Here is a 19,946-nt window from a genome sequence, read left to right as displayed (position 1 = left end):
GATTTGGGCCTGAGGTCATCAGGGCCCTTTTCTCTTTCTGATTGCAGCATTGGGGCATTTAGAGATGGCTGACAGGTGTCACCATGACGGGTGGACACGTGTCTCACTCTCATAGGGCCACGTGTCGCCTGTTTATTGGGCCACGTGTCACTATGAGATTGGGCCACGTACCTGGGGTATTTTTACCCTAAACAACTAGGTTGGGGGTTACTTAAGGGGTTACTAGATGGGTAGGTCGGGGGTTACTTAAGGGGTTACTAGATAGGTTACTTAAGTGGGGTTACTTGAAGGGGTTACTTGGGGGGTTACTTGGGAGGTTATTTAAGTGAGGTTACTTGAAGGGTTACTGGAGGGGTTACTAAGTTGGAGGGGTTACTAGAGGGGTTACTAAGTCAGAGGGGTTACTTGGTCCGGTCAAGGGCTACTAAGTCAGAGGGGTTACTAGAGGGGTTACTTGAGGGATTACTTGATCCGGTCAGGGGTTACTTGGTCTAGTCAGGAGTTATTAGGTCCGGTCAGGGGTTACTTGGTTGGAGGGTTTACTAGATTGGTGGGATTACTAGGTTGGTGGGGTTACTTTGTCATTTGCTGATTTGACACCCTGCCGCATGGTGCGGCCAGCTGCACCAGAAAATACACTTTTTAAATAATCATTATGTCTATGTCTAATGGCAGAGCCACTACGTATCCTAAATTTTTAAAGTTTGTAAATAGTTATTTAAATAAAATACAAAGAGTATTATAGTATTCAAACTTATTAGCAGCTTAGTGGTTGGATCATTACCTTATTTACCTTTTGGTCACGGGTTCAAATACCTTACTCAAAATTTGTTAATCTTGATCTACCATTATTAAAATCCTGACTCTGCCACTGTTTATGTTAAAATAATAATAATAATAATAATAATAATAATAATAATACACGTTTTGTCTTTCAAATTGAAGTTGTCAGCATATGTGAAAGCATTTGACAATTTTTTATTTATTTATTATTTTTTTTAGGGTCAGGAGTAAGGATAATTAATCTTGCACTACCTCAACCTCATGGTTTTTTTGGTTCTATACTTACAGGTCAGACACTTGAAATTGAGGGAGAACTGTAAAAGATATGCATCTTCATCAAGTAATGCTATTAGAAGGATTCAACTTTATGACCTCTAGGTTATAAGGCAAATCCCTAATCAATTACATGTTTACAACTAGCAAGCTTGATGAGAGCAAATGATAAGTTGCATATGGGTCATCCATTGTACGGTTATTAATTTATTACGGTGTAACTGTGTAAGTGTCTAAACTGTATATATCTCTTTCTATACTATATATTAAAAAGCGTTCCTTTCAAAGGAACGGTGCCACATGGCGCGCCACGTAAGCTTGCCGTTTCATTTAACAAAATAATTAAACTATGCTTTGGGCAAGAATTGAACCTGTAACCTCCAAAATACAAAGGTCATACATTTATCATCTCAACCAACTTTGATTAATGTTTTAAATTTTACATAATTAACATTATATATTCCTTTAACATATTAAGTAAATTAGAGGTTATATTTTTTTATTTATATTTCACAACATTAGAAAACAAATACATATGAGGTAAAAATAATATACACACACACACACAAAATACCCAAACCACACACTAACTATACAAATAGTAGAACATAATTATCAAATTAAAGAACTACAAACTAGAACCCTCGGGGCATCGCACAGGCCACACACTAGTTTTTTTATATTAAAAGACAGTAATTGGATGTACTTATAGTGTTAACTATACTAGCACTACATACGACTAGCTTTCATATTAAAATATTGGAGTACTAATTATAGATTAGTTAAGCTAAAATTATAAAACTTTTTGTAGTGAAATAAGTTAAAATTATCTCAATTTAGCAAAAATAGTATTTTGACCACTTGTAAAATAACAAAGTAACTCACATAACACTTATTGAGTTTCTTCTGTAACACTGACCGAATAATCCATATAATTAAACACTGATCAAGTAGCCACTATAACACTGACGAAGTAACCCTATACCATTGAACGAGTAATCCCTGCCTATAACACTAATGAAGTAACTCCCATGATAGCTTGCCACACCAACTACACATAAGAATTTGTGAGCAACATCATATTAAAAAAAATTAAAAAAAAATTGATCAGTAGTCTCAAAAACTAAATGCATAGATGAATTAGTAAAAAGAAAGTCTTAATTAATTAAAATTAAAGAATTTAAAATTTAGGTAAATAATATAAGTTTATTACATACATAAAAAATTTACACTGTTAATAAAAATGGAAGGTGGTTACAAGTTCTTTGTTTGTATCAATGAATAAAAAAGTGGGTGCATGTTCCTTTATTTGTAATAATTGAACTTCATTTTGAAAATATACACCTACACTAGCTTGAAATTAATTACACTTTTATCTAAATTTTTAAACTTCAAAAAAAAAATAGAGGGAGTACATTGTTGAATTTGTCACAATATTAACTTTTTATAAATTAATTTTTTTAATAATTTTTAACTAATATTAAAGATATTAATAATTAAAATTGAACTTTCTCAAATATACAAACTCCGGTGTAGTATTTTTTTTACTTTTTTTTAAAATAAAAAATTACTACCTTTAGAAAAGACACATGTAATAAACTTATTATAAAAATATTAAAAAGCACATGAAATGTGCAAACAATCTGAAAAAGATTTAAAGAAGGGAATGTAATATGCAAACAATCGGAAAAAGTTAAAAGGGAATTAATAGAAAAAGGAAAGATATAAACTTTACAAAGATGAAAACTTCTTTCCACCTACCTTACAACCCTTTAAGGCAGAAAAACTTGTATGAATCTGAGGTCCATACTAATTTTGAAGTTTTATTACATATAGTGATCCTAATTTTAACATAGTAATCTTAATTTTATTATATTAACTTTTATTAAAACTTGTGCGGTCTAATTTTAATATTATTGTTAACCTAAAATATGATGTTATGTTAAACATAGTGACCTTAAATTTAACATAGTAACCTTTAATATTCATATTGTTTAGTATATTAAAAATTTCATCAAAAAAATGAACTTCTTTAGACCTTCATAGTAACATAATAATTTTTACTTCCTCCGTTTTTATATAGTTGCAATAGTTTGACTTTTACACTATTCATGTGTTTCACTTTGACTAGCTTTGAGGATTTATACATAAGTAAAAATATAGTCATGTGGGATCTTGTTAGATTCGTCTCGATTTGTACAATTTTAATATCTAAAATTTATAATTTTTACATATTGATAATCAAAGATATTAACGATTCAAAACATACATCGGCAAACGTGAAAAGAGAAAGTGTTAGAACTACAAAAAAAAACAGAGAAAGTATTTTTTAATATTAAAAACCTTTATTTTAGCATAGTGATCTCTTTTTTATTAATAAAAACAACCATAGTGTCTATAATACTTTTGGTCCACAATAAATTAATGTGAACCACTTGATTTATTTAAGAGTTTTTATTGACTTTTGATATTGATGCAATCACTAGTCTCCACGAACTAACTCGAAACATATTGTCATCAGTGCGTCTTGTGTGCGGCTTGCCACACCATATGACCGCTTATAAAAGAACAAAGTAACTCCTATAATACTGACCCGGTAACTTCTGTAATACTAACCAAGTAACCCCTATAACGGTGACGAAGTAACTTCAGGAAAACTGAACGAGTAACCCGTATAACACTAACGAAGTAACTCTCATGATGGTTGGCCACACTGTCTGGCCAACCACATATAAGACTTTGCGTATTGCCATATGTAAGTTGGAAATTGGAATGGCATTATTGATCTTAAACATATTTTGATATGGTGTTATTATTTATCAATTATAATAATTGATTTTTGTTTTACCTACCTTATAAAAAGTAGGAGATTACTCTTATGAATACTGCATGGACCATAATACCTTTCAAAATGTTTGTTTACCTTCTTATCCCCATGTGTAATTTTGTAATTTTTCTTAAGACCCATTAATCAATTAGAAATTAAATGAAGGATGGAATAATAAAGTTGGGGGTTATGGTTTAATTACATGACAACATTAATTAGTCACTAGCCTGGACAATGAAAGGTTGTTGCTTTATGTGGGCGTTATTTTAAAGTAGTTTACTAAAGTCTAGAATGTTGCACAATTACACAACATCTCTATCACATTTATCGTCTATATGCATATAGTTTTGATAAGATATTTACAAAAATCAGCATAGGAAATAAAGAACATCGAAAAATATTCTTTTGAAGGGCTAGCTATACCGCACGTATCGCGCGCTTTGAAATCCCTAGTTTATTATAAAAATAAAAATTTCCAATAAAAGGACAAATACTTGGGTGAAAATTTAATGATGAAGAGTTGCACATTTACTTCTATAAAGATAATTTGTTTTAACCTAGAGTAAAAAAAATAAAAATAAAGTTGTTTGAGGGGAAGAAACAAACATGAATTATCAATTTTGATGACATAAAAAAAAAATGTTATCAAGACTTTTTTTAAAAAAAAAATAAAATAAAAAAAAAAACAAGTTTTTTCAAGACTTTTAAGGACCTTCTTCTCATTATTTGTCACCCTTGAAATAAAACTAGCTTTAGCAAAAAGTGTGATACACGTTATTTGTGTCTGTAACACCTCAACCTCCTTCCTAGACTTGACTAAACAGTAAAAACCACACTAGATTGTTAACAATATTTAGTTCTTGAAGCGCATGCACTTTGTTAGCTGTTATATATGTTTAGTTGCTTATAAATCTTATATATAGGGCTTGTTTTGATTTACAGAACTGAACTGAATATTTATAAGAGAAGGAAATTAGGAACTAAACTGAACTAAACTGATTGAAACTGAAATAAACTGAAAATAAGCGGAACAGAACATGCTCTTACTATTCAATTTCTAACTAAACACTTTTGGTTAAGAATGATTAAATAGAACTTATTATTAGTTATTACTTATTACACATACATTCCTTCCATATATGATCGTCACATTGCTACAAGTTCTAATTCACCCTGTTTATAAGTTGTAACGCCCAAATTTCGTCTAAACTTGGTTCATGTCATGGATGGATAATTACAAGATCTATGCGCACTCGTGAGTAAACCTAAGCTACTTTACAACTACCTAACCAAGAATATTTAAATTCAATCTTTATAGAAAAAGTGCTCCTAATATTTAACATTTGTATTAATTTTATATGGCAATATAAAACATGTGGTATCATTTTGTATATATATATACTCCGTACTTTTTTTTTTTTTTTTTTTTTTGAAGAAAATCATTTTGTAAATTATTAGTTACCTTTTTTTTCAACAAATATCATTTTTTGTAGTAATGCTTTTCATTACCCTTTTTTATTTTTACGGGTTCATTACCTATTTTTAGAGATGGGTAAATATTTCAAAAAAAAAATGCGAGCTATTGATATGGTCATGAACGAACTCATGATATCAATATACTTTTTTCGTTTCTTGATAATTGATATAATCAAATTTGACACATATATTAATGCACTAATTTGACCTAATATATATAATTAAATATTGGTATAAATAATTTGATATTATAAAACTTTATATCAATACCAATTCAACAATATATTTCGTAACAAATTTGTTTTTTTATTTTAAAAAATTAAAAAAAACCAGCTCAATCATTTTGAAACAAAAAAATTTTGATTAGAAAATTTGAGTTATTTAATTGGTCTCTGAACTTATTAATTCGATTCATCATAATCAGTTAATCATTCTTATCTTTTGCAACGTTATTGATTTTTAGATATTCAATATGAAAGCGATATTCGTTCCATTGTCAATATATTTCAAGTACATAATAAAGCTTGCTAAATGAAATACGTCTAAAATTAGCAATGTAGCATGAATCACGAGGGTGGTGCTGTTCTTTTCTAGCAATCGACCAAAGTGGGCATCCACTTGATATCCACTTGATCTCTTTGACAAAAGCTACAGTGTAATGTAATAATCAAAGTAAAGTTTGATGTTTTTGCAATAATGTGTATTAATATATTCGCAAACCATGATGCTTATGACTCATGATTATAAAATTAAAATAAAAAAAAAAGTAAATCCAGCAATTATTTACAAATACTATGTCAACTTTAGAGGCCCGCACTATAATCCAAAGTATTACAACCAAGTGTTTCATCAAATGTGCAGGCTGTCACTACTTTAGTGCAAAGTCTTACTAAGTACGTAGTACTACTTGTTCTCTTCGCCTGAAATAAGGTGATTTGGTTTGAATATTCTAAGATTTGGTTTGATGTGGTATGAATTTGTTTGATCTACTTTGATTCTTCTTACAGTATCATTGTTTAACATGTCTATTTGATTTGATCTGAATTTTTCTAGTATAATCTGAATATTTTTGATCTAGTGTGATTAGTTCTTATTTGAACAAAATCTACAATAAGTATCTAAATTAAGTTGAATACAACAAGTACATAGTATATACTTCCAAGAGCACCATTTATTACTGGCTATCAATTGGCTATTAGAGTTTAATCGAAGTAAAAGGCATAAGCTTTATCGAAGTGAAAGGCATAAGCAAGTTTATTAAGAATAATATACTTATATGTGTGTTATTTTTTTGACATCTGATTGTAATGCTTTGTTTAACCTACATAAAATGTTTGAACATTGAATTTATCTACATAGATTAACAAACGAGCCAATCCAAAAGCAAAATACAAAATGGTAGAAGTGAAATCATATTTCTTCCGTCTAAAATTGATTGTCACATGTAATACGACTATCCTTATATACGAACAGCCAACTATGTACTAAGAAAATCCTTGTCTAGCCCACTTTTGTCCAAGACTTTTCCTTCATCTTAACTAGCCAATGTATACGGTGCACAACTATCATGGACACAAGACAGTACATCTTTGTAATCTCTAGATATAGTGAAGGAATCATAAACCTTGCCATCACTGCTCTTCTTGTACTCGAATTTTAGATGCGAGTAGTTATATGCAGTGAGCTTCACAAATCCAAAATCGTAGTCTCTGTAAATGCTCCAGATAGTTTTTATAGGACTAAATTCATTCAAGTGAGCGCCGCCTCCACCAGCAACAACATGAATGGTACCATTTACCACACCTGAGTAATGAGATGTCTCATCTTTGCTCTTCACACATTGGTTCTGCACTCAACAAACGACCGAAATTTTAAAATCAACTTAACATGTGTACACTTCTGTGATACTAAAAAAGAAAGAATTACGTACCTGATATATAGGGCATGTTCTCTCATAATTATGGACATGCCCCCAAAATGCAATATCAACCCTGTACTTCTGCCATAGTCTTTGTAGGTCATCTCTACCCATGGGCTCTTCGAAAGAGCCTTCTTGGCCAAACCATTTATTAGAGGAGTAACCGAGGGGGCGATGACCAGCAAATATCAGCCAAGGCTGTTTGTGCCTATTTGCTGATGCAAGGCATTCCTCAAGGAATTTGTATTGTTCTGTGCCGGCCCTCCAGTCGTGCTCAGTGTCAGCTATGCAGAAGTGGAACATTCCGTAATCTGCTGAGTACCTGTATGAGTGCATAAGAAGTGTCATTGTTGTTGCCAGACTAACTTTATTTCAGTCTTTCAAATGACTTGAATAGGCCATATCTTGTGTGACAAAGCCATTTCTATTATTTTTGCATACCAAAATTTTGCCCTGTTTTTAGCAGGAACATAGAATGTTGTTTCTGCAGGAACACCACATTCACCACCTGAGTCATCATTTGCATAAAATGATCCTGAATCTGGTGAATCGCGTTCATGATTACCACTGAAAAAGTCATGAACTAAGCACATTAGCACTCTTTGTTGTATGCTTCTGTACAATACCTTTTTTCACATGACAAATCATACAAAGATTCAATTGATACAGCACACAAACCTTGCAACCATAAAGGGTACAGCGGATGCAATAGGCTCTACTTGTGCAGTAAATTGATCCCACTGTGAGACATATCCATTGGCATAAGGCAAGTCTCCAATAAGGAAAACAGCATCAATGTTATCAATATCTTTGATGAGTTGATCTGTCGTATTCAATGCTCCTGGTTGGTAGTTAGCATACTCGTTTGATCCATCTCTTTCACCCTAAGACAGAAACTATGCAGTTAATTCATTCGTCGATCAAACTCCAACATAACTTAAGTAGAGCAGGAGGAGGAAGGTGTCCACTATACCTGACTGTTATCCCTATGCTAAATACTTTATATTTACATTGAACTAATGTATTGTACCTTTCCCATGTCACCGAAGATAACAACACGTTGTAATGAGCTCTCTCCGGGAACTGGAGGGGATTTGAACTGATACTTTTTGCTCCAAACATATGAACCATCAGATAAGATGAGATGGCCCATCCTATAGGTGTATCTGAAATAAAACCAATGAACATAATCATTTGTGAAGGTGAGAGTTGATAGTAGTAGTTTATCTAGTCTTTTACGTCTTTTAGTATTATAACTCAGCTGAAGTTAATAGCATTCGTCAACTCTTACAATGTGTTTGGCCACAAATCCTTAAGAAAGCTAGTGTGTATAAATCCAGGATCACGCCATCCAACAGTTCGTGCAGGTGAACCTTCACATTTACAACCAAAAAACTTAGTAACAGCATATAAGAATGCACAAATTTTGAAAATGTTACAAGATAAGAAAACTCAGACAAAGTCTAAACAGAAAAAGTAGAATGACAAAACATGATTAACTTATGTACCAATATTAGCATGATAAAATATAAACCAAGAAGATATTAGATCAAGGTGATGTTAAAGATGAAAATTGCATACCACACATTTGACTGCGAATATATGTGAAAGTTCCAGCAGGTGATTGCATGGTAGCGCCACCAGGACGCCCCCACTCCACAAAAGGGACTGCTTCATCTATGTTATAACCACTTGTCCATGTTACTGTCATCTGTAAAAATCACAAGAGTGATATAAGACTAAAATAGTATCCTGAGATTTAGGAGATCAATTACAGTATAAGAGTGAACCATCTAAGAAAATGATTCACTCAAACAATAGTGATGAAAGTCATTGTAGTATCCTATGTTAATCAAAATCAAGTATACATGTCAAACTTGGCTATTGTGTTTTAACTTCATCATAATTTAGGTCCAACGTCCAAGATGAAGTACATGTCCAGTGTCCATACTCATGTTGAAGTGTTAAGAATTTAACATAGGTGCTTGAGGTGAAATTAATAGCCCGAGTTACCTTTAACCACCAAAAATAACTAGTATTCAACAACAATAAAGAAATTAACAATTCTGATTACCTGTCATATGTGCAAGAATGCAGTAGATTGATTGAAACTTACCACATCCCAAGTCTCTCCCATGGCAAGGCGTGGGTAAAGCGGCACTTTAGGATTTGGAAAAGGTGATATAGGTTTTGTAATCTTCACAAGTTTTGGCTTCAAAAATCAAATATTGATGCATTAGTATGATAGGCAAAATATCTGTCAAACAAAAAAAATGATAGGCAAAGTGGTAAAAATTGGAAAAAGTATACGTTAAACTTACATTAGACAATCCTCCAGAGAACACTGCAAATGCAAAATCAGCTCGTTGATTGATCAATTCAAAATCCACAGTAGCTTTTCCAGTTTTGAGATAATTAGGACTGGAGTAATTTACATATTTATACTGAAGGACAGAAAGATTAATTCTATTGTTATCTTGTCGTCTTGTTCAACAAAAAGTCCAATGTTTATACACATTTGGCATCATCTTGTACAAGGCTAACTTACCAATAACATATTGTGAGAGGTTAGTGACATTTTTTGGTCTTAATCTAATGTCTCTCAATAAGTTATTGGTAAATGTACCTCATGCAAGGCTTGTAGAATTACATATTGCTAACCTTTATGGGCGCGGTGCATATATATGGCTCCTCAGCTCTTTTGCTACCAACTTCTTGACAAGATGCAGATACACTAACCAAACACAGAAACCAATTATATATTGTTAAGCAGGCCGAGTCTTATGGAAATCGAAATGCTGGTTTGGGAAGAAAAAAAATTGTAATCAGTGAAGATATGAACTAAAATGAAATTATTACATTAAAAGTATAGCTTTATCCTTCTTGTTAGTGTCATTTTCATAGTTCTTGTGCTCTCGAGCTAATAAGTTTCAAATTTACATTGCTATATAAGACTTTCTATCCAATTGTAGTTGGATGTTTGTTGCCTTACTTGAAATTTGAAGGGGAGAAAACTGCAACCCAATCATCTGGAGAGGGATGGTCGGTGTTGATATTCACAGTTGCCCTCGCAAGATGGCCATAAGTCTGTCAAATTGTAACGAAAGATTAAATTTGGGAATATATACTGCATATTAAGAGTATACAAAAGAAGTGTTGGACAGTCCGTTGTACAATTTACATTGTAATCTGCAAATTATTGTTATATCAAAATGATTGCTCAACTGCTTAATTCAATAAGATCATCATATAGAAGTAGAACAGAAAAATTGTCTTATTGTAACTGTGAATAATTAATATAACTCCAAGTTTAAATTCAAGTGTAACGACTCTCGAATCTATAGTTAATATAAAATCATTACAAATAGTCAATTGCAATTTGTTACACCAGAACTTTTTGGCCTTAGTAATAAGCTTAATGTAATAATAGAACTCCAGTATAAAAACTATAAACAGATTAGAATTCTTTTTTTTTTTTTTGAAAGATAAACAGATTAGAAATTAGAGGTCTCTTAGTTAATTGCATTAAAAAAACAAACAGTTGAAGGAGAGGTGAAACAATCAAGTCAGTTAAGAAGGAATAATAAGTGGTTTTTTGCAAACTGGTCAATCTTCTTTTCAACTCACAATATTCTGATGCCTGATTTATACACGGTCAGCTTCCAGCATACTCATACTACACAGTAATAAACACAAAAGTACAGAACATTCAGCTGAGGAGGGAGACTACGACCACAATCCAGCTCATTTTAGATGCCTAATGTAGAGGCTTAATCTCTTCAGTCATACTAGGTCTAATCTTGCTTTGCAGTCCAGCTAGCCTGTAAGCCGATGTGTGCAAATGCTAGGAGTTCTTAACAGTTCAAAGTGTACAGATAGTCATCCAGGGCCATGATGAAAACAGGACTTGATCTCAGGTTTTGACTAATAACTACAATCCTCAAGACTATAATCAGCAAAGTTAGTTGGCATTTACGTTAAAAGCCTAAGAGGTCCTCGTGTAACTGTTTTACCACGTGTCTTATGCTCGTAATCTGGTACAGCTACCAAGAGAAAAGTTCACATAGAAATTGACACCCGTGATAGAATTTTAGGCAGCATGTTCTAGTATTAGAAGGTATTATACCATTTGGACCGTCATTTAGTATATAAATTAGAAATCCCAACATTATATCCAACACATGTCATAAACAAAACATATATGCGATCAAGAATATACGAATGAAGTAGTAATTTAGAGGTATCTCAGTTGCTAAACTACCTCTTTGGTGGTTATACTTTGAACTTCATCTCCTTCATACTTTTGGACGTTCAGCTTGCTCTTCTCCTTTTCTTGAACCGGTAACTTGATTTCGGCCTCGGCCAGGGATATACGTCTACTAGCTGTTTTCTCCTCATTTCCCTTACAAAACAAATTTGGGAGTATATTACATGAATATATAAACTACATTCTTTAAATTATAGAAAAAGAATTATTATTTCAGCCTAAAATGTCATGATTGAATACATTGGAGACTTTAAAAAGTGTGTAACAAAAATTGTCAAAGATCAACCAACCCATAATACCATTAACAAAGCAAATATGACTATATATTATACTTCTTCCGTTTAATGATAATTGCAAAAAGGAATATTTTATATTTCACACATAATACCCCTTTATTGCAATTAATATTTAACGGAGAAAGTATTAGAATATTAAGGAATAGCGAATAAAAAGGCTTGGATAGCACAAAAATATTCAATTACTAAATTACCCTACATAAATTATACTCCCTCCGTTTTTAAATACTTGCTTCATTTCTATTTTTTGCACTATTCATTTGTCTTATTTTGACTAATGTTTGTGATTTATACATAAGAAAAAAAATATAATCTTGTGGATACTTGTTGGAATCGTCTCAATGAATAGATTATTAATTTTCAATTGTTATACTTATTGTTAATTAAAGATATTATTGATAAAAGAGTAGCATCGACATACGTAAAATGGAACAAGTATTTAAAAATGGAGAGAGTAAAATCTAATTTCTTTCAAAAAATTATAAAATCTAATTCAAATGATAACTACCATCCAAGGTAGGGGTGAAACCAAGAAGTGACTACCACGGGTTATTCCTCCGTACACACCATTTTTTTTTTAACACAATAAGATATCAGGGTGCCCTTCTTTCTATCACAGGAGGGCTGGGGTGAACATCGAACCCAGGTGACTCCTGGGGGATCGGAGATGGAGGGACAAACCTGTCCATCTACTCCATCATCCTCATATCCAACCTTAAATGCTATGTCTACTCTAGGGAGTGACAAACTTCATAAAATAATAATTAATACTCCCTTCATCCCTTTATTACACGCATATTTTTCATTTTACGTGGAAATTAAGAAAGTTAAAGATTCGTTAAAACTAATAATTGAGAGTATAAACATGCATGTGGGGTTAGAGAGAGACAGAGAGAAAGAAAAAATAGTTGGAAATTAGGAGAGAGAAAGTATTAGAAATTGATGTTAAAAAAAAAAGGACAAATCATCAAAAAGAGGATAATATTGTAAAAAAATATAACCTATAAATAGAAACAGACACTTAATTTTAATGACCTAAAAAAGGAATACAGGCATGTAATAAAGGGACAAAAGGAGTACGTACTTTGTATATACTAAGATTAAGAATAAGAAGAAAATGGTTACCTTTGAGTCTAAAAGAGCATGAGAAACATCAACATGAACTTGTTTGTGAAGATCAAGAGTTGTGCCGAGAATATTAATCTGAGACAATGGTTGTACACCATCACCATGCTTGTGACCATAACTATAGTTTGGAGATTTCAAGAGTAAGATTGTCAGCAGGAAAACTTGGATTAACTTGTAATTATAGTTCTCCATTTTTAGGACTATTATTGCAATTTTCATGCTCTTCAATTTTCCTCGAATATGAGGACTGTTTTTGTATTAGTACACCTAGAAATATCTATAGCTTTATGATTGTTTTGTGATCCAACGTGGTAAAAGGATAGCCATTAACATTCATTCCTACACGTGAGCCAAAAAAAAAAAAAAAAAAAATGATTAGTGTCTTAGTGGTAGGTAGGAAATTAGGAATGTGCAAAGCGTGGACTAGAAATTTGGGGTTAACCCTTAGGGCATAGGTCTTATTGATTTAGTAAACATATAGGATGAAAAATATCACTGCATGCATAATATTTTGTAGGTGACGTATGGTAAGTATTTTGAGAGAAAATATCTAACCTATAGGATAGTAAAAAGTACGACTATACGCGTAATACTACACAAAAGTACTATTTAGACAACTTATACTTTAGTGGTACATCATACATGCATAATGGTAAATTATAATATGTACCACGGTAGAGTTAGCTTTTTCCAGAAGCTTGCCAAATTTACATTTTTGCCCTCCTATATGGTTTGTAAATGCATAAAAACTATGCGCTGAGATGCACTTAAATTTGTCAATATCTTGTACTATGTACGATCCAACAATATAAACGGGCATGTGTTAATCGAGCAAGATTTACTTGACAATCGTAGTTTTTAGGGAGGAAATTTTTTGGTTTAATACGTTATGTATTTTCTAAAATTGAATTTCTTTTACTCCCTCCGTGTTTTAATAAGTGTTACACTTACCAAATCCGGCCGTGTTTTAATAAGTGTTACACTTCATTTTTTTGGCAAAAAGCTACATTAAAATATTATACATCTCTCCTTTCATGGTCCTCACCCAAACCCACTACTACTTTTATTATTATATCTTTCCTCTCACATTCATTACTTTTCAATAAACAATTAACCACACTATCTTTCTTTTACAATTTTTTAATACTCTAACTACCCACTTACCTCTCATTTTATTTAAATCAATTAAATTGCCTAAAATACGTGCCGGTCAAACTGTAACACTTAAAAAAAACACGGAGGGAGTATAAATATTGTATAATTTTCTAAAAAAAAAAAAATTCACTAATATGTATCATGTATGTAATGTAGCTGAGGTTTTGGGGAATTTTCATTAGACATACTTTTAGATAATCACACATTCACACTTTAGGAATTTAATTGACCATTTTGTCACCACTACACATACTCTATATTGATAAGCTTCAACTTTAGGAATTAGGAATTTTGGCATCTCCTAAAATCAGGTGGTTGCCTATTATCTTACCATCGAAGCAGCTGAAGTTAGTTCTCACAACTTTTTCATTAGAATTAAAATTTGATACTACATACTTCGTGTGTTAGAAAAGCATAGAAAAATAAATTTGGCGATTTAGATTCATAAATAGAATGTGGTGAAGGTGTCTAAACTCTAAAGCATACACAGGTCATAATACAGCACATTTTGTTACCATAATTTTTACAGAAATATTATTAGAAAAGGAAGGCCCCGATTGTTGAATAGCACTGATGGGCACAAACTTCCAAGGATCCACTCCACGTTATCCATTAAATTTGTGCTCAAAATGAGAAAACAAATGCGGGTTCATCCAGCTTGATCAAGACTCCTGAGCAGTGTTCTGCTTCGCAATGATGGAAGAAAGTTGCTTCTCAAATTCTACCAGACTGCAGAAATGTTGCAATATACAGGGAGAAAAGGGGTGAGTATAGAAAATGCATTATACATTGAACATCACAATACTTTGTGGAGATGGACAAATGCATGATAACAATCAAGCAAGACAAGCAACAGTACTAACATCTCATATTTGCGCAAAGCTTCCAGTCGTTTCACATGATAAAGGCCACTGTCTTCAGGCACATTTGTCAATGGATTAGCTGTCAAATGATAACAAGAAGAAAAATAATCAGCATAGATAAGAAGTAGCTTAAAGAATCAGTTGTACATGATCCTAGCTTCCCCCAGTTCATAACTATGATGAACTTTATTATTATCACGGGGGTGTTAGAGATGAGCAAATTGTGTCCAACATAGAAACTTAGAGTTCGAATTTTTCCATAATTCCTCTTAGCAGAGTTGCAGTATGAGAAAGCAACAAGCTGTCAGTGGCAGTCCTGGTAGATGTTTAATGCAGACTCCCAAACCAAAGAAAGAGGCAAGATGATTATAAGCCTCCTGGACTCAGACAAGCAAAAATTTAAAAAGAGAAAAAAAATTCTTCAAGCAGCCAGCAGGTGAAGCAAGGATTGCCATTTAACAAAGGGCTATTGAGCAATCACCAGTCTAAGGAACTTAACAAGAAGCTCTTGCTTGCCTAATGCCTACAAGGTCAATAATGAAAGAAATTTGATCAACATCGTTAGAAATCCAGCAGAGACTTGAATAATTCTCAGACTGTTAATTAGTCTTATTCAAGCAAAGAAACTGCAATGGAGTGGGGCGTGTACAAAGTGCAAAGGTCTCAAGTTAATCCTGCTCGTTAGCTGGCAGTAAGATGTGGAAGAAGAGAACTTCTATTTCATATAAATCTTGCTCATGTCTTGTATTGAATGTTGTCACTATATATGGAAAAAAACCTACAACCAAAAATACCTTAATAGTTAATAATATCAGCAGTAAAGTTGTTCGATATTAAAATCTTAAAGCACAAGAGCAACATTTAATTAAGAACTTAATTGTTAATCTAATAAAACAACTCCACATGGTGTGTACAGTAGGGGTGTCCATTATTCGGACTCCAGTCCGAAATCCAATCCAATCCAGTCCAAATAAGCTATTCGAATTGGAATTTTTTTAATTTGGATTGGATTTGGACTCAAAAATGAAATTCGGATTTTCATATTGGATTTGGACTCAAATTTTTTAAGTCCAATTCAGTCCAAATAGTCCGAAATAATAATAATAATAATAATAATAATAAATTAAACCTCAACCCATATAACATTAGTAAGCCCAAACCCAATACTCGCCCATTATGAATTTCTTAGGAAAAAAAAAATTTATTATTAATTTGGATTTGTTTTGTTTATTGGAGTTATGATTCTTATGAATTTCTTAGGAAAAAAAATTTTATTATTAATTCAAATTGGATCGGACTGAATTTGGAATATGAGATTTTAATTTGGATTGGATTGGATTTTGAAAACTTTGGATTTGGATTTGGACTATAAAATGAGCGTCCATATATATTTCGGATTGGATTGGACTAGGCTTCAGTCCAATCCAAAGTCCGAACGGACACCCCTAGTGTACAGTCAGAGATTAATTCAGCTTCTGCAAGGAAGACTTCAGGTGCAATTGTAGTTTTTGAGCTTGGAGGAGTGTAATACTTGGTGCTGGAAGGCTAAGAACAGGTTTCAAAAATCTGCGATGCAGAGCACAGCTCTTATGTACAGCATATCGCAACAGAGAAATGAGGCGATTTGGAATGCTAGAATTCATGGACCTGAAGTTGTAATTAGTAGAATTTGTTTTGATGTATATCATAGGATTAGCCGTTTAGCTTCTTGTAAAGCTAAGGCTAGAGATTTAGCTTGGCTTAAGTGTAAATGTTTAGGGGCTTAGCAGCCTCCGTGTAATGTGTTTTTGGTGTGATTAATAAAAGTTTTGCCTTTTCTCCAAAAAAAAAAAAAAAAAAAAAAAAAAAAAAAAAAAAAATTTATGAAAAAAATAATAATAAAAAAAAATAAAATAAAAATAAAAAACACCCTCCATGAGCTTGCCCATATTGACAGACCAATTAATTTTTCAATACTGATTCACAAGAGTCAATTCTCAGAGTTTTATCCAGGACTTTGCAGCAACAGTCAATATCTTAGATAAATATATAGCTGGAAGGTTGCTGCTGCTACCAGATGTGTCAGAAGAAAACAAAATTTACTTGAGCTAAAAAGAAAAATGTAGCAAACAGTAAAAGTTAACATAATATAATGATGTATCATGGTACCCAAATGGCCACAGAAGTGTTAAAATGGACATAACAAAGATTATAGGAAAGCTCTGTATAAATTTTCAATTATATTTAAATTCGAAACCTTTGATTGGTTGATCCGTAGGGGCTGAGGAAGATGAAAAAGGGAAATTGGCATTCATAATCTACTGCATACAGATCTCTATGCCTTAATGTATGGATAAACATACAGAGTAAAAATAATCCATCTCTTCCTTGCAATCTTAAATCATTAGAAAAATAAATTATGATAACATTTGTTTATTAGAGATGATCAAAGTAAGGGAGGAACAGAGAATCCAAGAGCATATATCAGAAATGGAATAACAAGTTCCCAATCCATCCTCATTCTGTTAATTCTCAAGTAATTGATAAAAAAACACAGACATGAATCATGGATGACATCATGACAGAGTCATTCTCAAACAATATAATTGAAGCAATCTAAAAGAGAACATATGTGTTAACTAGCAGAAACATACAAGTAATCGTGGCTGGCAGTTTTGGCACATTGGGATGCTCAACACTCAAGGGAGCTGATTCACTAGGCTTCTGCTGCCCACCCTATCCAACAAATTTCAAAAACAAGTACACACACATGAGCAAATAGCTTAAGGTTGCACATGCATAAGCTGATTAAAAAAAAAAAAAAAATGGAAGCAAGAAATGATATAATTACATTTCGTTTCTTCAGTATCTTCATATGACATTTTTTGATGTAGTGCATCAAATGATAACGAGAATGTCTTGAGCCCAACTCTTCATTGACCTCAGGATTTGCAGCCAGCCAGTCAGAAATGTCTTTAGACTTAATAACCTCATCCAAATCCAATGCTTCCAACCAAGAATAAACAGGACGCCACTGATCTGTACGTTGAAACCGAGCTGGGTTTTCACCCCGGTTAGTTTGTTTATCCTCCTGTAAAAAATGTTCCAAAAAGTATAAAAGTAATAGTCAGCTAATGTAGACTAAAATATAGAGTAGAAGAACAAGGGTAAATTAATAATAAGGTCTGGGATGAATATAATAGGTAGAACAAAGTTTTATATCTTGTTCTCATCTTCAAGAGGGCTCTAGAAGGAAACGTAGTGTTGCAACTAAATCAACTAACTTCCATATATAAAGGAAAAATAGAAAACCACATGTATTAAAGTTCCTCATGTGATATAAGGTAAGTCATAAATTACTCCAAGGTCAGTAAATTTCAGGGTTCCCAAAGAATCAATTGAATCTTGTGTCTTATCCTCTGCACTTCTGCAGGTGTAATGTAAGTACACAAGAAGTTTGAACCCTTTTCTTCCATTTGCTTGGGTAGCTACATCACGGAAAATCGGTTTAGCTAATCTTGCTCCATCATGTATATTAATTTTCACAATAGATTAACTAGTGTATATTTTAATTAGAAATGAAACAAACAGCAAAAAAAAAAAAAAAAAAAAAAAAAAAAAAAAAAAAAAAAAACTAATTTAGTGTATTCCATAAATAACTCGATGATTTAAAGCTATTCATAAAAAATATTTGAGCTATTATCAATAAGATTAGCGCTGGTCTGATACTCTGATTGTTATAGTTCGACATCCTCCGATTTTCTTGTTAATTGCGTTCGAAAACGAAATGGGAATACAATCACTGCTAATTAACTAACCCCATCATGTATCCCAACTCATAAAATTTCTTTGTAATATGACATGAGTTCTTGCATAAAATACCTAGAATATCAAATTACCCTCTTAATTATACCAATTCATAATAAATATCACAACGATTGCGCCAAAAATTGTGTACATTGTATAAATTAATCAGCAGAATTAAGGTTCCAATTTGAAACCAATGGCAAGAAATTGACGTTGCAATTGGCCTAAATCATCAATTTTCCTAATCAAATTTGCACTAAAAATGCTCCTAAATTAGGTTACATTTTCTTAGTCAAAAATTTATAAGACAAATGCTCACATATTAGGTTGCACTACCATTAATAACATCAAAAGTCATATAATTCCATAAAAAAAAACAGAAATAAGTAAGAATGAATAAAAAGACCAAAATAAAGAGAGATGAATAGAGAAACTAACCACCTTCATTTCAGTCATGCATGCCCTCGCACCACAAATAGATAAGTAATGATACTAAGATTTGGGATTTTTGTAAACCCTAAAATGTGTGAGTACCAAATTAATGAAATGTAAAAATGTTCAAGGTTTTTTTTTTTTCCTTAATTTATTTATTTATAATCTTCACAAAGTTCAAGCAAAAGTCTTAAAGTGACATCATCATTTTGAGTCCTAATATTAATACTTATGTTTAATACTTTTCCCGTTTTTCTTTTTAAATCTTAAGCAAGTCTAAAGTTGAGTCTTGAAATTCTAAGACTCAACTTAAAACTTGAAATTGGGATCCATCTTCTTCTTTTTTTTTTTTTTTTTTTTTGAAGGGATATTTTTATTATCCTTATTTTTTTTTACACTTTTCTACATATAAAGAGATAAAAAAAATTTAAAAAAAATATGTCAAATATTTAAGTCTTAAGGCTAAAGTGATAAATTTAGACAAGTTTTAGTGAGTTTTAACAAGAATTTGATGATATCATTTTCAATGGGGACCACCAAAAATGATGTCACATCCAAATCTTAAGATTTGAGGCTAAACTTGCTCTTATATATACCCTCTAAAATTGTTTTTTTTAATTATTTACACTTACTAGTTTAGAACCCGTGCTATGCACGGTTTTAAAGTACAATAATACTTTCATTATTCGTTTATTTAAAAACGTGTAAAACGAAATCATTGTCTATAAGAAAAACATAAAAA

The 19,946-nt window shown here is 32.1% G+C and overlaps 2 protein-coding genes across 3 annotated transcripts; both read right to left on the bottom strand.

The window, feature by feature from the left end:
- Positions 1 to 6,664: 6,664 nt before the first annotated feature.
- LOC145567441 (nucleotide pyrophosphatase/phosphodiesterase-like) lies at positions 6,665 to 13,194 on the bottom strand. Its single transcript, XM_081626712.1, has 13 exons — positions 12,966 to 13,194; positions 11,539 to 11,679; positions 10,270 to 10,364; positions 9,939 to 10,011; positions 9,599 to 9,721; positions 9,394 to 9,489; positions 8,859 to 8,988; positions 8,569 to 8,650; positions 8,308 to 8,443; positions 7,956 to 8,161; positions 7,719 to 7,844; positions 7,290 to 7,599; positions 6,665 to 7,205 (listed from the first exon to the last, which is right to left on the bottom strand). Exons 1-13 carry the CDS (start codon positions 13,185 to 13,187, stop codon positions 6,894 to 6,896), a joined length of 2,052 nt encoding a protein of 683 aa, XP_081482838.1. The 5' UTR covers positions 13,188 to 13,194; the 3' UTR covers positions 6,665 to 6,893.
- Positions 13,195 to 14,540: 1,346 nt separating this feature from the next.
- LOC145567442 (uncharacterized) lies at positions 14,541 to 19,329 on the bottom strand. 2 transcript variants are annotated; one of them, XM_081626713.1, is made up of 5 exons: positions 19,211 to 19,329; positions 17,817 to 18,056; positions 17,620 to 17,701; positions 14,987 to 15,065; positions 14,541 to 14,852 (listed from the first exon to the last, which is right to left on the bottom strand). In XM_081626713.1, exons 1-5 carry the CDS (start codon positions 19,226 to 19,228, stop codon positions 14,786 to 14,788), a joined length of 486 nt encoding a protein of 161 aa, XP_081482839.1. In that variant the 5' UTR covers positions 19,229 to 19,329; the 3' UTR covers positions 14,541 to 14,785. The 2 variants fall into 2 exon arrangements, with proteins under 2 accessions (XP_081482839.1, XP_081482840.1); XM_081626714.1 differs by having other exon boundaries at positions 19,214 to 19,329.
- Positions 19,330 to 19,946: the final 617 nt, after the last annotated feature.

Source organism: Chenopodium album, chromosome 11 (assembly GCF_948465745.1).
Source record: "Chenopodium album chromosome 11, dcCheAlbu1.1, whole genome shotgun sequence".
In the NCBI taxonomy this organism is placed as follows: domain Eukaryota; kingdom Viridiplantae; phylum Streptophyta; class Magnoliopsida; order Caryophyllales; family Amaranthaceae; genus Chenopodium; species Chenopodium album.
Note: the sequence above shows the minus strand (reverse complement) of the source record. Positions and strands in the feature narration are given on the sequence as shown.

Bases quoted from the DNA above. Each gene is read 5' to 3' on its own strand.
- LOC145567442 (XM_081626713.1), bottom strand. The intron at 17,702-17,816 runs GTAATTATATCA...TTTGTTGGATAG, and splicing joins AGATACTGAAGAAACGAAAT to GGTGGGCAGCAGAAGCCTAG. The intron at 15,066-17,619 runs GTATGTTTCTGC...ATCATTTGACAG, and splicing joins ACTGCCAGCCACGATTACTT to CTAATCCATTGACAAATGTG.
- LOC145567441 (XM_081626712.1), bottom strand. From the start codon at position 13,187: ATGAAAATTGCAATAATAGTCCTAAAAATGGAGAACTATAATTACAAG. The intron at 11,680-12,965 runs GTAACCATTTTC...TTGTTTTGTAAG, and splicing joins ATGCTCTTTTAGACTCAAAG to GGAAATGAGGAGAAAACAGC. The intron at 9,490-9,598 runs GTAAGTTTAACG...TGATTTTTGAAG, and splicing joins TCTCTGGAGGATTGTCTAAT to CCAAAACTTGTGAAGATTAC.